This window comes from Rhinolophus sinicus, chromosome 4 (genome assembly GCF_057876585.1).
Source record: "Rhinolophus sinicus isolate RSI-liver-muscle chromosome 4, RSI-T2T, whole genome shotgun sequence".
Taxonomy (NCBI): Eukaryota; Metazoa; Chordata; class Mammalia; order Chiroptera; family Rhinolophidae; genus Rhinolophus; species Rhinolophus sinicus.
Window position 1 is genome coordinate 21,287,046 of NC_142504.1, and position 17,700 is coordinate 21,304,745.

General features: G+C 36.5%; 1 protein-coding gene across 6 annotated transcripts in view; it reads right to left on the reverse strand.

The window, feature by feature from the left end:
- The window catches only part of LOC109445154 (histone deacetylase 9), a 537,678-nt gene that overhangs the window by 459,697 nt on the left and 60,281 nt on the right, over window positions 1-17,700 (reverse strand). For 5 of the 6 annotated variants that reach the window (XM_019727304.3, XM_074340819.2, XM_088797711.1 and 2 more), the window contains exon 2: window positions 6,953-7,072. In XM_019727304.3, the coding sequence (XP_019582863.2) occupies window positions 6,953-6,977 (25 nt within the window). In that variant the 5' untranslated portion in view covers window positions 6,978-7,072. Of the gene's footprint in view, window positions 1-6,952; window positions 7,073-16,280; window positions 16,405-17,700 lie in introns of all 6 variants that reach the window. The other variant, XM_088797707.1, reaches the window with a different exon arrangement.

A 17,700-nucleotide genomic window follows, 5' to 3' on the forward strand; every position in this document is an offset into this window, starting at 1 on the left:
AAAGGTGCACATAAAACAAGTATTTATCAACTGTTGTATAGTTGTCATACATTTTTCATTGTAATAATTATAACTATGCGGGTGTTTAAAAATATGACACCAATATTCAATAAAGAGCAACCATAAGAATCGTGAATATTAAGTGACTTCTTCCTCAGCTTATATGCAACTATAATTTCAGATAAACTGATATGATCTTTTTTTTTTCAGTCTTCAGCTCTCACTGACATGACTCTTATACACTAATTAAGGACACTTAATATTGTACATGATGCATATTATTCTCATTTTCTGGAGCGTTCTCACTAACAAGAGTTTGAATTTCCTAACAGCTACCCTGCTTCAGTATTTAGCATGATTTATAAAGAAAGGCTTTTAAGCAGATCTTAGAATATGTAGATAAGCTGATTTGCCCTGATTTTAACGTGTTTCTATTTCTTTAAAGGAACCTTACTTAACTCTTTAAAAATTGGCTTACTCAAGAGTACATTATAAAATACTCTACCTTTCATAAGCCATACCATGTTTGCACGCCCAGAGGTAAATGTTTAAGACAAACATTGTAGGGACTGGCCAGCTATCACCAAACCTGTTTCCATCTCTTCTTGGACTACTGCTGGACTACATTTCCCAGCCTCCTTGGTAATTAGGTGTGACTATGTGTCTAAATTCTATCCAATAAACTGTGAACAGAAGCAATATGCCTTTGGAAACTTCCCAAACACACAATCCACTTCTTCCATTTCCCTTCTATCAGCTTGTGAGAGATGCACATTGATCTTAGAATCCACTACTGAAGAATTGAAGAAGTACAAGCCACACGTTAGAAGCTGTCTGGGGCCCTGAAATACCTACCACTAGTTAAAAACAGCCCAGCACTCAGGAAAATCTTTTTAGTCTTTATGTGAATGAGAAATAACCTTTTCTGTTTGAACTACATTATGGGGGTTTGGGTAGTGTTACAGTAATGAACACAATAAGAAATATATAATTACCCACCAAAATTCACTGTGAAAAGCAAAATTGAGAAAAAATAAATGTGCAGAATAAATTTAAACTGGACATTTTGGGGAAAGGTTTGGGCCTCATTTTCAAAGCACTGTCACTCAGGAATTGGAGAATGAATAAAACACTCTCTCTGGTTTATGTTTCAAACTTGACAATCAGATTGAGAAGTTTAGACTTAGCAATAGAAAAAGAATGAATCATTTAACTGTGAAGTTATAATAGTAAAAAAAAAATCCAAAACAATATTTAATACATTTACTATTCAGGGTTTCCCACTAATACCGTATATGTTGTGATCAAATTCTGTTACAAAAAACTTCAAGGGATTAATTTATTTGATTATCTTAGAATGTTTTTCTTGAACGCCACTTGAAATAGATAATTAACCAGGAATCTGAACATATTTTAGTTACACAGAGCTTATCATAATGAGATTTGACCTGTATTTCATTAAAAAGCCAACTGATCAGACTCATCTGGGGAAGCCATAAGCTACTTGATTTGTCCTATGGCTCTGTTTCATTTGCTATTCATTTTCTATGGTGACATATTGTGAACAAACTGAAGAAAACCTCCCCACTTGGAGATTATATTTGTTTGTAGATTTGTCCTGGTTTTAGTTTCCGCCTTAATGACTAAATGGCACCACAGTGGGTAATGCACTAGAGTAAACGTGGTGAATCATTAAAGAGTTCGTAAATTTTGAAAACAGGGGCAGGCCTTCTGGGCCCCATATGTGTCTAGAAAACCCAATGTTGTGCTGTATTAATTGAACTGTGAAGCTTTTATTAGTCCTCTTTAAAAATGCTTGCAGAAACGCTTTTATTAATGCTTGCCCTCAAATTGTTTATACTACTTAGCATTTCCATAACAATTTTATATTTCAAAGAACTTTTTGATCATTAGCTAAACCTACTCTACATTTCTATAAAAGAATTCAGCTGTTTTAGCAAAACAGAGGCATGAAGGGGAAACCCTTTTTTTTGCCTAAGTAATTTTTGCCTAAGATTTGCCAACGAGAAAAGAAAACGAATAGAATACAAGATTGTGCCACAAACGTTTAGCTTATATAAGTAGCCTGGTCCTCTCACTCCATATGGGTGGAGTAGTTGTTATGTGTTCCCCATAATGAGAAGAAAAGAGAAATTAGCTACTTTTATGCAATGGACTTTGAAAACTAATGTTATAGTACTTTGCAATAACAGCTACAGCAACTCCACCATTCAGAATCACCTAGAAGCATACAAAGCTGTATCACTGCATAATTCCAGGGAGCGTTATGTACCTCGTGTTCTATGCTTGGAAAATTCCTTTGGGTACATTTCCATCAAAATTACATTATATAAATTAGATTACTCAAAATTAAAAGTCATACTGGAATCATTCTAGGGTTGATGCAGCCTAATTTGTTTACTCTTAAAAATGTACAGGCTCAAATCACGTTTTCTATAATCATGGTATCATGCTATAAATCTAATCTGAGTTAAAATAGAAACTGGTTTTGAGGTGGAGGGGGAATTACTCTATCTATAAGAATCTCTTTGGTTCACCTCCACAGAAGAATGGGATGGCTTAGGTAGCAGACAATACATATAAGCCACTAGAATTTCTCCACAAATTATTACTTCCTCTAGGTTTCAACAGCAGTGGCTTTTTATTTATCAGAAAGCAAAATAACTGAATTATATCTTAGCTCACAGGAGAAAATACTTATATTGAGATAGGATTTAATGATGCACTTTTTGTTTACCTAAAGTCCCCAAATAAGAAACACTAGTATTTGTTAGAGAGATTAAAGAGCAACTCTGCATTCTGCCAGGTCACAGTGAAGAGCGCTATGCTGTACGTTATCTAGTAGTCCCCTCCAGATCTATGGCATAAATCTCATTAGGGGAAGGGTCTGAGAACCTGTATTTTTAACAAGAGCCTCAAGTGGTTTTTATTATTGGACATATTTGGAAAACTTCAGATTAGAGATGAGCCCTAAAATCTTTCCTTGTGAGATCTGGTAATCCTGATAAAAATTAAATTACTAGAGAAATGCATCCATACTGCCATAGAGAAGAAATTAACTTCTGCTCATATATTTTTTAAAATACTTAGCACACTGACTGGACCAAAACTATTTACACTTCTGTCTCTCCCAGGAAAGGGTGTTGCAAGGGTAGAAACCCTGTTTTAGTACTCTTTATGTTCCTACAGAATAACACTGCCTGGCACAAAATAGAGGCTTACTAAGTTTTGAATGAATGGTGATCTCAACAGTAGCAGCTAGCTGTCAATCTTATCCAGATTGTCATCCCTCCATTCAGGCTCCTCAGTGCCAAAAAAGCAATACCCAGTACCCTAATTTAGAACATTATCAAGGCAGCAAGACTGAAATAAAAACCAGTGATTCTATACTCAAAAATCAGCACTTATTGTTTGATTGAATGCATGATCAAGACAGTGGTATTTAGTACTTGATATCAACTATATTTGAATATGGTTGGAAAACTTTTATGAGAATGGTGTCAATGCCTGGGGAAAATAAGAATTCACACTATCTCAGGACCAATTTTCAAGACAAACATAATTACTCTGTCCAAGAAACTGACTATTAAAGAATTTCTGCAATAAATGGAGTGAGTCTGTTTTTCTGGTGCACAATTCCTTACAGTCTTTTGTGGAACAAAAGCAAAATAAATGGATGGCAATTGCACAAGACCAATTTAATTCTCGTTTTAGGTAGATTTTTTTAAAAAAGAGATGTAAAAACACTTTTTCTAAGTCAAACGATTAGGTTCTTTCTCAACAGTTGAATACATGTGGTGCCATAAGATACAGACTAATAACAAAATAAAGTGTTAATGTTTGTGGCTGAACATTTGCCTTTATATATGCAAAGTGCATTTCAGGTCTCTGATCATAGTTTGTACTTGCAATAAACAGAAAAGATTCCCACCCACCTGGCCCATTTGCTGTGACTTTCCTCAATTCAGATTTCATTCATTCATGAAATGCTTCTCAACAGAGCAGAAATATTTATAAGAAAGAAAGCACATAAGGAAATGAAGGACTCTAAAGTCAAGTGAGCCTTCCTCATAGTTGTATCATTTATTACCCACTTTTTCCCTCCTCCTAACTGAACCATTATCATTGCTGGCAAGAACTTCCTCATTCAAATAGCAGCCTCAGAGGATATTTTCATATTATAAAGTCAATATTCTCAGGGGGCAGGTTATGCTGATTTCAGAGGTCAAATATTACTAGTTGTGAGCCACTGTCAGGTAGGTATATGTAGAATTCATCAAAGTAGTTGGTATTATTTTACTTTATTTTTTGAAAGGAAGTCCAGTGTGTTTGACCATCTTATGTATTACAATATATTTACATACAGAACCTGAGTTTTAAGAAAATGCTACAAGTTGTTATCATCTTGAATATAAGAAGCTGAGCTATACATAGTATTCCCGCCTTCTCCATATGCACCATGAAGCATGGATTCACATTCACTTTCTACATGACTAACAACCTATGCTGGGTGGACAGTAAGATTCCTATTTAACCTCAAATCCCCTTTAATCATGTCTCTTCTCCCTCAGGAGGAGTTAGGTACATGGATTCATCTGTTTTCATTCTCTCTTTTACCTTACAAAGTTCAGTAAGTGTCACTTCTTACCATCTGTTCCTTACATACGTGTATATACACCATTTCTATAGTTTTCTTGTCCGATATACTTTACATCTTAAGCAGTTACCGCAACAATAACAAAAAACTCACGCCCACCTCTGTTCCACACATAAGATGAGAAAAGTAAGAATGATATTACCTTACACAGGCCTCCCCCAAAACATTACTTTTAGAATGAAATTAGATGTAATACAGATCTACCTGAGAAGTTCTCTAAGGTACCCACAGCTTGCACTAAAAATCACCATAAAATTTCTCACTTGTTTATCTTTCTGCCATTTGATCCATTTTTCTTTAAGCAGGTAGAATTTAAAAATATTTCTTATTACATTACATTGATTCTCTTTTTCAATTAAGGTTGTCAAAATATTTCTGTATTCATTCACTGCAAGTGAGTTACTTTTAAATAGGCCTTGATGGGCTAAACTGGGAATCTAAACACTTATACTAGTTTTAATGGGATTGTGTGTTTCTCATTAAAAACAAATGGGTTTAATTCTATGCGTGTGAGAAAGATGGTAAATAAAAACCATAGAAACACTGAATAAAAAGTCTACTTCTAGTCTTGAGAATTAAATACAAACCCCCATATATATTCTAGACAATAACTTCTAGAAATGGAGGAACTTTCCTGCCACTTCTGTACTTAGCCAATTTCTTCCTATTGCTTTTGGTATGTTTTTTTTTTAATGATTCCAAGTCATTCTACCACAAGAAAAAAAAAGTGTTTTTGACTATGGTGGTTCTAAATCAAATGTCTCTTAAATTATGCAATTTTGAAACATTAAATTTGCATATAAATGAATATATATAATATATATTTAAAATGCAATACGCATAACATTTATAAAATGCAAACAGGATTTTAAGTTCATCTCAATAGAAAGAATAAGAGGGCTATAGTATAACGGTGGTGAGCCATGCAGCTCACACACAGGGCTGTCTGTGAAGGTGGGGTGGGGAGTAGGCAGGGGCAGGGAAGGTCAGGTAGAGCTGGCTAGACCAGTGGTTCCCAAAGTGTAGTCCCCAGGCAGCAGTAGCATCAACCTGGAAATGCTGCCATTGTTGGGCCCCACCTCAGACCTTCTGAGTCAGAAATTATGGGACAGGTTTGTGTTTTTTTTACCAAGCTCTCCCAATGATTCTAATGCCTGCTAAAGTTTGAGAACCGCGGGGCTATAAGGATTCAAAGATAAGTGGCCTAGGTCACTCTTCATCTGCTTACCCAGATGATGATACCAAGTATAAACCATGATTGTGTCTAAAGACTCTGGAATAGCTTTTCCACATCATTTAGAATCAACAATCATAGTTATGCTCTCCAATAATTTCAGTTCCAAGTTCAACATACAAGCTGGTGGCCTGTCGGGGATATGGGGAAAGGCTGATGAGGCAGTGAAATTTCAGAGCAGCTAATCCCTGTGTGGCACTCCACAGAGTGAAAATCGTGGCAAAAGATTTCCCTTTATAAGCTGTGAATCTAATATTACATTAGCTTCCACCTTGGAAGTTGGATAACTCAAGGATATCGATATGCTGAAGGCTTTAAAATATATATAGAAATATATGCTCCTATAATATTCCAAATAGAAAATTCTCTTTACATTTGTTTAAGCTAAACATGTGATATCAGACCTTAGTCCATCATTCTGAAGACTCAGATTGTGTTTGTTCCAAAAGCGACACCCTATTCCTGCAGGAATGGGTGTTGGCGGTGCAGATCACAGCACTGCCTGAGCCACACGTTACACTAGATTCAGAGGAAGCAGGTGCTGAGATTAGAATTAAATATGTACATAGGAAACAGGAGTGACAGCAAAGAAGGGTGGGGAGGACAAATATCCTTCCTGTGTGTCAAGAGATGAAGGACGAGTGAATCCACAAGCTGACTTCCAAAGAGCACAGAACAATTTAGAAGCACACAGGCACGTATTAGGTCAGAAAGACTATGGGTGTGAATTAGGTGTCCAGATCATGTGTAATAAATATTCACAACTTCATAAGACTTAACCCAAATGTTACGCTAGAAACAGAAGAATTAAAACCCAGTGCTAAGATAACAATGCAAATGAAATTAGTTGCCTGGAAAGCAAACTGGGTTATGTAAGAGAGGACTAACTATAGAATACAAAATTCAAAATTCATGGTATCACCCAATCATCATCAGACCAAAAAAGTCCTTCCATGACTTAAATTTTTGATGTGAGGCAACACAAAGCAACATGTTTCATATAAAGTTTGTAAATGGTTTTAAAAAGCAATCAAACTGACCGGGCTGCACTGGTGAGCTCATCATGGAAATCAGGAGAAGGGCTGACAGGCTGGGATGTGGATTGACAGCCTTCCTTCAGCTGGCCACGTCGGTCCACGAGACACTGGTAGAGGAGAAACCTAGAATGCAAGAAAAATGGATGTGCATGATATAGGTTATGTCAAGCCACAAAGGAAAAGAAACAGAGTCTCGGCTCAGCCACAGTTCGACCATGGGTCTTTGAGGAAGTCACGTCAACATCCCAAGTGTCTTAAATCTTCATTATAATTATCTATGTCTATATAGATCATCTATTATAGATAAATAGATGTTATACATATACATATAGTAAATTTTGTTTATATATTTATTACAATTTTATCTATAAAAGAGCACATTTACCAGTCTTGCTTAAAGCACGGGAATATTGTGAACACCAAAATAAAATAATAGGTGTGGATGGAATCTGTGAGTGGGAAAGCAGTTCACGAGATTATAATTATTAATAGTTTCCTATTTAAGAGTCACTATAATTTGTTTGCTGTTATCACTATTACAGAAAAAAATTTTTTTTTTTGGATTTTAGATATAAGTATCTTATCACATAGTATTATCATTCATTGTCAAATATTTACTTCTAGAGATAAGATCTCTTGGCGAAATAATTTTAATGGACTGAAAAAGGAACAAATAAGCCATAAACTGTAAGAATGACAGAAAACTCCCATTACAATTTCTACCTCTTCATGAAGTCTTTTGCAATCTTGTTCCAGCTAAAAGTAACAACAGTCATAGTGTTTCCTGGAGTGGCCCTTACAGGATGGACTTCTTGAAAGGAATTTAAGGGACTTTCTGCTTCTGACTAAAAGGTACTCTCACTTCTAGGCATTTCGGCAAAGGAAAAGCAATTGGAAGGACATTTTCCTCACAGTTTACTGGAATTTGTCAAAGTTCAACAAAAGAAGAGGAAGCTTTTAAAGTCGCAGTTAATGGGTTTCTTACTAAAATAGTATAGCTCAATTGCACTATTTTTATACACCGAATACTGTAACTCTGAGAATTATACACCTCTTTATCTTGAGAATCCAACATATTTACCATGATTCATTTTCTCATCAGTATTTTGAAAGTGTTATTACTATTTTTTCCCCAAATGTATAAAGCAAGATATAAATAAGTAGTTCCATTGAAGAACTATATAACCTCACCAAGAGTACCTACAACACTTCAGCCGGTCTCTAAGAGAATTATGCTAGTTATTAAAACAGTTAAGTAGAATCATCAGTTGTCGCAGGCTATTTCACATCACATCTTTAGTGCTGGACATATATTAGACTTAGTGACAAAAACATACATATATTTTTATAAATCTCCTTCAAAAATTATACTGTGTATTTTATCAGCATTATTTAAAGAATCTTAATTTCCATGTTGATTAGGAAGCAGCATTTCTTTAAAAAATGAAAAATGAAGAACAGAGAATTTTTTTGATTTCTGTATCATAAACAGATATTTGGACATTGGCTTCTAAAATAAAAAGATGTCAGTGTCATATTTTAAAGTAAAAAATCATTTGCATCGTTCTTAATAGTTACAAAGTACTGTTATTTTATTTTTTAGTACTTTTTTTAATTTGATTTTTATTGGGGAATATTGGGATACAGTGTGTTTCTCCAGGGCCCAACAGCTCCAAGTCCAGTAGCTGTTTTCACTCTTAGTTGCAGGAATTGAACCAGCAACCCTGTTGTTGAGAGCTCGCACTCAACCAACTGAGCCATCCTGCCGCCCTTGCAAAGTACTTTTAGACATACACTATTTCATATCATTTTCACATCAACCATGCTAATAGATACTTGTAACTCTCCCTGCCCTCCTTTCCAGGTGAGAAAATTCAGATGTCTTCTGCTTCATAATTAAAAGGTAATAAAGCAAAAGCAAAATTAAAATTGAGTGATATTTGAATTTATAGGGTATCTAAAATTAATGAGCGTGGACTTTGAGGTTTTTGGCATTTTTACTTTTTTGCAGTCTGAAACATTTCATAAATGCTCTTGCAACATTCTTGATTCTCAATGGCACAGTATGATTTTAAATTAAGAATAACAAAAACCAAGGGACTGGAAACCTTAAGAGAATGGAAGTAAAGCATCACTGAAAGATGCCTTCCATCAGAGGCATAGACACTCTGCTTAAACAAAAAACTTTTCATCTATAATGTCACTTTGTACAATTGATACTTGTATATTTAAAATACGACTCAATTTAACCAATAATGGCCAACGGTTCAGAGTGGTAAGACTAAAGCAAAGTTTGGCTACTTGTCCCCAAATCTAAAATTAAAAAGATGTTTTTATTTTTACACATTTCTGCCATTCGTTTCCACAAACATACGTAACAATGATCCATGACATGCTGATTCATGGCTAGTTACAAAATTGTTGGGTTTTGCCTTCATAGTCCTGGACTTGAGTTGCAAAGTGAACCTCAGCTGAAAATATGAATTTGGCTTCTAAAATATCATCGTTAAATACCTTCTTAAAATTTAAACTATTCTCTTTGCGATTCAACCTTTAACTTCCTAATCATGACATATTCTTCTAACATTATGAAAGCCTTGTTAAATGAACAGTTATAAAGAAAATTAATATGCATTTCTATGTTGATATGTTCTAGTTTCCAATTATTGCATCTCCATTTCTAATGAGCCACATGAAACCAAAGTTATCACAACTATAGCTGCATAACTGATATATGGTAATTTAAAGAGCTCTCCTAAATGTTTCAAGGGTATCATCCTGTACACATACACACATGCACTGTGTGTGTGTGTGTGTGTGTGTGTGTGTGCACGCGCACACTCGTGCATGCATCATAGGCTATATAAGCTTCCCTTTCATCATGGCCAAGAAAATCAACAGATTAGCAGTGCTAATCTGCTAATCATCTTTTAGGGACAAAATTGATACAGAATTTTACACAAATGAAGACCATGTTTTAGCTGCTCAGAAAACAAAGTGGTCAGTTGGGGAACATCTGTCAATGAAAATGGACAATTTATTCTTAAACCTTTTCACACTTCTTCATTCAAATGGGTTTCAAAGAAACAGATTATTTTCTGAGAATGGGAACATCTTCCCCGCATACATTAGTCATCCTCACAATAAGCTTCAACCAGAAATAATAAGCAACTGACCTTCAAGTGGGTAAATGAAAAAAGGAGGAAATATAATACTGATTGTGAGTACAGATGATCAAAGCAGATAAAGAACTATATCTGCCTTCGATTAATAATTTCAATTAATTTGCACATTAATTTGCCCATGCTGTAATAATTTATATGTGCACATTTAAGGAGACCAACAGAAGCACCGCAAAGGTAAAGCTGCTGCTTTGAATCTTTTCCCTAATGAGATTCAAGAACTGCTATTTTGGCCCTTAACTATATTCCTTGAGTTTCCTGGATCCATGATAAGGGACTAAGAGTCTGCTTCAAAATGATCACTTCTGATTACAAATCAATCAGCTGCCTGCAAGTAAGTTACTGCTGTAATATATCCTGGGATAGAGCAGAGGAGGTGACATCTTGCATGTCTTAGCTGGCCTGTGCAGCCAGGGAAAGAGATGGCACTATCCCATTACATGGTCCTAGCCCACACTGCTCTCACTAACATGATTGTGGCGGTGAATCCATGAGTCCTTTAACCATTCCACCTACAAGGCCTGTTCCATAGTCATAAATGGCAAATCAGCAGAGCTTTACAAGTCACAGAGGGTTTGCTCAAGGATCGTTTCCTCTGATCTTCACAACCACTTTGGAATAGACTGAGTAAGCCATTATTGTTCCCATTTTACAGATGAGGAATTTGAAGCTTAGGGAACTTCAGGAATTTGTTCACAGACATGTCAGTGGGAAACGAGAGGGCTGGTCTCCTGACTCTTAGCCCGGTGCTCTCTTGTGTTGCGTCACTAGGAACTACAGGCCATTCTAGAAGAGCTGCTTGATTATCAGGATTCTCTATCGTGCTTCACCAAAAATAAGACCTAGCCGGACAATCAGCTCTAATGCATCTTTTGGAGCAAAAATTAGTATAAGACCCGGTATTATATTATATTATATTTATTATATTTTATATTAGACTAGATTAGATATTATATTAGACCCAGTCTTATATCATAGTAAAATAAGACCGGGTCTTATATTAATTTTTGCTCCAAAAAACGCATTAGAGCTGATTATCGGGGTAGGTCTTATTTTCAGGGAAATATGGTACCTAGTCATCACAATTTCAGTAATGACTCACTGAATTACAGGTCTTCTTTACTAAAGAAACTATCTAGCCAGTGAAGAGACCGAACTCAGTCATAAAAAAAATCATACAACAAATCAAAAAGTTGGAATAAATGTGTACAAGAATTCTCACAGTATAAGCTTTCAAGTCTTACTTAGACTTCATGTTCCTACCACAATCTTCCTGCTGTTTTTTAACTATAGCCCGAGATTCTCGTTACATTTTTTTTTTTTCCTTTTGGGCAATTGGTATTATTTTGGACAGTATGCCACTAAGAAAGCAGAGTGCTTTTGTAGTCTATTCTGCTAACAAAAACTATGTGCCTCTAATATATTTTCCTAGACTTAGGGCTAGTTGTAATGTACAGTTCAATCTACAAAGCAATTCCCATTCATCTGCAGGTCCCTCTTTTCTTAGATGGAGTCATTAGCCCCAATTCCTCTATAGAATAGACTTCATGAGATGACTCAATTCATAACATCCTCTGTACAGATAGTGTATTGGTGGAATAAGCCTACTGTGCCAGTTCACTAAGTAGCAGGCGCTTCATCAGACCCAGAGTCTCTCTCTTATGCCTCAGAGTCTGAGATTCTGCCATAATTTCATCTTTCAAGAAAAATACTAGAAAATTGCTCTTAACATTCAATTCAACAAACTCCTATTGACTACATCCAAGACACTCCATTACCCATTATGGAAACCTCAAATTTTATTTCATTTCTCTGTTTCTTCCATTTCCCATATATAGTTACCAAAGCCAGTACACTGATGTCTTAAAAATATCTTTCATACCTGGGCCCTACTTTCCATTTCAATGCATGCTGCCTTGGCTCAAGTAATCATTCATTCTTGATTAGATTTTTTACCTAGCCTTCTATCTGCCTCTAGGGAATGGCTGAATGAATGAATGAATGAATGAATGAATGAATGAAAGAAATCTGCTGCCCTGTGAACTCCTTAATGGGCATTCAAGGTCCTTCATCATTCATTCCTTTCCACCCCATTTTCTTTCCTTCCTCCTTTCCCTCACACATAACTCCTATGGTTTCAGGAAATCTCATTATTCCAATATTATTAACTACCGCTGAGGTAGGTACAGGTGCCAATTAATCAGAATGAACACTACGTGTGGTTGTACTAAAGTACGTCAGCTGACTGTTGAGTCCTGATTATTGCTCTATAGTATCATTGATATTTGCATTTCCACATTTTTGTTCCTTTGTCTGCAAAGGATATTATCACCTCTTCTCTATCTCCTCACTCAAATTCTTTAAGGCCATGTTCAAATGAGAATTCTTAACCGACCACTAGAAGTAAAAGGTCAGCCTCCTCATCTTTGTTCCAGCTTTGTCTGGTACCCTACCTATGCTAACTTCCCTTATATTAGATAATAATAACACCTCTTATGTAAATGAAGTACTTTTATCCACCGTGAGACTATGGCCCTCAGTTCAGGGATTGTACTATTCATCTCAGTAACCCTCACACATTGCACAGTGCCTGGTGCACGTAGGTACACAATAAATTCTTGATGAGTGAGTCAACAAAGGGGAAGGGCTAAACCCATGAATCTGTAGTTGCCTGACTTAGGGGGAGAACCATTTGTCCAATTTGTTAGTAGCGAGTTTGATTTAGACCAAAGAAATAAAGAAAAATACTCTCGAGTTTGAGCCACCATCTAGAAAAAGCAGACCAAGACAGGGTGGATCAGGGGAAGACACCACCACCTCAAACAAATTTGCCCTTGAATTATGATGTCCAAGGTACTGCCATTTCCTAGGCTTTGAAATTGAAGTGGTTTCTTAGATCATTGGAAGGGTTCAGCTTCTCACCTTCTTATTAGCTTCACTTTTTTTCTCCTCCAAAGGAAATCCATTTCTTAATTAGACAAGCTCTACAACTTCACAAACACATCAAAATAATCAAACCGCTATTCATCAAGACACAGGAAGATGGGAAACAGAGATTTAAAGATACTTGTTCCCTTCAACTTCAGTAGCAGAAGCAGAAACCTACAAGTAATGTTTCTGACAATATTGAAGTTATTTTAAGTGATAGGACCCTGGGGACGGGGAACCTGAGGGGCACAGATAGAGCCACACCAACCATACAGTGATTGAACCGCTCCTAATACAAGAGCTGGCACCTGGTGCTCAGAATCACTGAACACACTAGCAAAACTGGTACATCCCAGCTCATCCTGGTCTCTAGGCAGTTACCTACAAAAGACTATTTGTTTCGATGCCCATCTGTTTGCCAGATATTTGATGGCTTCCCCCTTAGAGTACAGCTAAGAGCAGAACATGTCTCCCAGAGGGCCACACATCTCGCGTGCACTCTCTGGGCTTACATTTTAAAATCACATAAGCTCCATTCTAAGACTTATAGGAGAACCGTTTAAGCACAGGCTACGTTGTAGGGTATAATATAGAGCAGGAATGCAGCTTGGGAGGTTAGTTATGCATCTATTTTGCATATTTAAGATAGGATTCAGTAGTCTATACTATAAATATAACTCAATGGTAACATCTAAAAATACATAACATAATCAGGAATGGTCTGCTGGATATTTTATTTCATAAGAAGAAATTATGCCAACTACCGTACCTGCACTAATAAAAACAGACCTTTTCTTAGTAAGCCTTGATTTTTTTAAAAACTGGGCTTAACCCCAGGCGCTCTAGTGTCCAAGAAATATCCCAAACAGTTTCTCTATAATAAAGACCAGTTTTTCAAAAAGACTTCCTTCACTGATTTTTTTTTTTTTTTTTTTTTTTTTATCATCTTTGAAGGCCCCTACCTGCAACTTCCTTCCTTGGACAATTGGGGACAGAGAGTAATAGCCACCATTATCATCAGTTTGTGTTTAAAACGAGATTCACAATGCCCCAATCCCACAGGACATACAAGGCTCCTTTTCAGCCATGGCAAAGGGGTTGTTAAAAAAAAAAAAGGCTTTGTCTACCTGTAAATACACACGAGACAGAAGTCCAAAAATAGAATTGTGAAAAGGAAGTAACAGTCGAAGTGAAGGAACTTGGAAGAGACAACCTCTGATACCTGTGCAGCGGGAGGGCTTTGAAACTCATACACTATAAACCTCTCTGCAGAAAACTGCCTGGTCAAACAGGCTTAAAAGAATCTGGCCCAGGTCTACTACCCTGCTAGTGCGGAGACCTGGGTGATGATGCTGGCGAAATACAAAAGGTCTTTCTCCATCACTGCAATTTAGATGGACTTGGTTCTCTCTTTCAAACTTCAATATTGAATATACATATATACATATATATATATATATGTACATATATATATACACACATATATTTATTTATATATATGTGTATATATTTGTTAATGTCTGTGATTTCTTTAATGCTACAATCTACCTCTTAAAGATCTGATAATCCCTTCGTGCAGCAAAGTGCCCATGTGAACGTCTCAATAGACAGGGTCAGGAAGTCAATTAACCTCTCTGAGCCTCAGTTGCTTAAAAATGAATTATTTCCCTTACCAGGTCATTGTGAGGCTTAGAGAAAATGAATGTAAAGTCATCGGTAAGGGAAAGGTGCTCGAAAACATTGGCTGTTTACTATTAGTCTGGAAATTGTGATTTACTTCAGGCCAACTTCCATCCCAGGAGAAAACAGTGACACTCCGTGCCTCTCACCCTGGAACAGAGTTCTGCCGCACAGCTATTAATCTTTCTCACTCCACTAGGGCTACAACAGGGATCTAATTACTAAAGCTTTTTTCCCTTTCTTTGCTTCGTTCTTTTAGAAGGCAATGGGTACTCTAAGGAAATATGCTGTGTTATTGTTTGCTTGTGAATATACTACATTTACCCTAATCTTTCACTGATGTTACTAATACTTAAAAAAAAAAAAATCACTTGGGTATTGATGGAAAGGAAAACAAAAATATAAAAAACAGTCAGTTAGGAACAACTATCACTTTGTAGAAACTCGAACATAAATGTGAAGTATATTCCCTGAGTACGGTAAAAATCCTTCCATAAAGAACTTTTCTATCATTTTAACAGATCACCTTGGGAATTTCAATAGACTAAGGCATCTCTATTTTGAGGAGGAGTTCACTGATCATTTTATTCACTACTCTATTTATTGCTAACTGTCAGTCCAACTCAAAACGAGCCAAGACACATCTCCAGACATGGGCAGATATGTACCTCAGGTAAAGAAATGACAATAGCAGAATGCCCCCACGATGAAGAAGGAAACAGGATAAGCTGTAAGTCCCACGGCCACTGCCAAAGATGTGAGGTGCATGGGACTCCTCTCCAACCAATACGCATGTTGTCACTGACTCCTTTTACTCCTCATCCCTCTATCTTTGACCCTCTTTCCCACTAGCCTTCTCCAGGATCTCTTCCAACTGAACAGGTCATTTACTTCTTTGATCCCTTTCCAAAGAACCCGCTTCACTAACCAACTGAACCAACCTCCCATCCCCCATCTCTACCTCCTTCTCACCCACTCCCAAAGAACTCTATTTTATACTAAACATTCATCTCAACTCCATCCCTTTCTGGTTCTTTTCTCACCTATGATTTTCTGTTTTCTACACAGGTTTTCTTTCAACACACACTGGTATCTTAGGACACACCTAAATTTCCAAAATACACAGATACGTAAGAAATGAATCTTTGAACTTAACCCTACCAATTAGTACTGACTTTTCTGACTTGCACAAACTTTATATTCAAGTTAAGATCAACCCCGGTTCATGTTTTGGAACTTTGTGGGCTATATTTATCGTAGGAGCAAGTTCCGACCATGCTTGAAGTTAGCATGTTCTTACTGAGTGCTTACTATGAATGTTCAGTACAAAGCAGAGTTGCTTTGTATGGAACAGCTCAGATAGTTTCTGCCTCACAGATTTCAAACCAGGAATTTCTCAGAGTTTGGTCCAAAGACTCCCCTAAAGATGCAGTCTTATCTAAGACCTCCTGGATCACTGAGCTAAAGTATGAGAACTAACAAAACATACAGAAAGAAAGTAACACACTGAAAAAAGTGCACTGGTTTTGGGTCTGACAGACCTTAATGCAGATTCTACTTCGTTGACTTTCTTGCTGTATTTTCCCAGGCAAATTACTTCATCTCTCTGACCTTCAGTCTTCTTGCCCAGTGAGTTGCTGGCTCTGATACCTACTTGCGGGATCACTAGGGACAAATGACAATATATTTAAAATACTTAGCATAGTGCTTAATAAATGTGAACTATTATGACAGTCAGGGTCTCTTTGTTGCCAATTGCCCCTGGAATTGTGAAACACTGCAGCCCTAAAAGGTATTATTTCTTGAAAGGAATAGGGCCTACAAGTGCTACAGGAATTTGGAGATGAGAGCTTCCATTGCAATTAGAGGTAGGAGGGGAAGGGACTGTGGAAGAACTGGCATACAGCTTTAGGCTTTGAATTTTATTCAAACATACATGGTTGGCAAAAATGTCCTCCATTCCCAGAAGTTCCCCAAGTCCTAATCTCAATGATTTGTAAATAGTTTCAAGAAACAATTTTAAAATTACCTGGCTGTGTCCTTCTACTAGTTCATGATTAAAATCACCTATTTTTATATTCCTATATCATAAAATATTTTCAGTGTTAAAATTATCCTTAAAATTGCCTCAAGTTCTGTGCTAGAACAGGATGCTGGTAGTTTGTTTTTTGTCACACATTCCATTCCCAACAGGATGGTAGAATTTTATACAGACTGCTTCTCATGTTGTTTATATACAAAATGATAATGCTGACCTCCTGCCAGGATGGGGCACTCTTTGGGTTATTATATTACTATTACTGATGGGTTGTAGCTTTTCTATCATCTCTTGGAAGAACCATGTGAAAGATGTCCACTGAGAGTCAAAAAGGCTGCCTTTAGCAAAGATGAAGGTTCAGAGATGAAGCTAACTGGCTCATGACGAGAACAAGCCTTTTGATGTCACTAGTAAAACACATTAATCAATTAAGCCAATTCAGAGGCAACCTGTCGTATTAAACCTTATTATTCCTGTGAAGAATAAAGAGGAACTAATGCTCCATTTCAAAAAATGGAGAAAAGTTTCAAATCATAAAACCTGCAAACTAAGGTAACAATTGTTGAGTATATAAATATAATCTCAACTCAAAACAGGCTCAGCACTCAATCCACAGGACATGTATCCCCTCTGAGTGAGAAAGCCTCCTTTGAAACTGAGTAACTGTATAAAAACAAAGGGGCTAAAACAACTCATTTTATTAATGTCACATAGGAGAAGAGATACAGCCTTTGCTTTCGTATTCTAGTTCTGCTGGCAAAAATATGCATATATACATATATATTAAAATAGACCACGACAGATCAACACATATAAATAGCTCAATGCAACATCTGTAGCAGTCCTTAAGATTGTATTAAAGTTCTCGCTGTTTATCAGGTTGGTAAATCATATCAGCTCCTAGTCATTTAAATTGCTAGTTG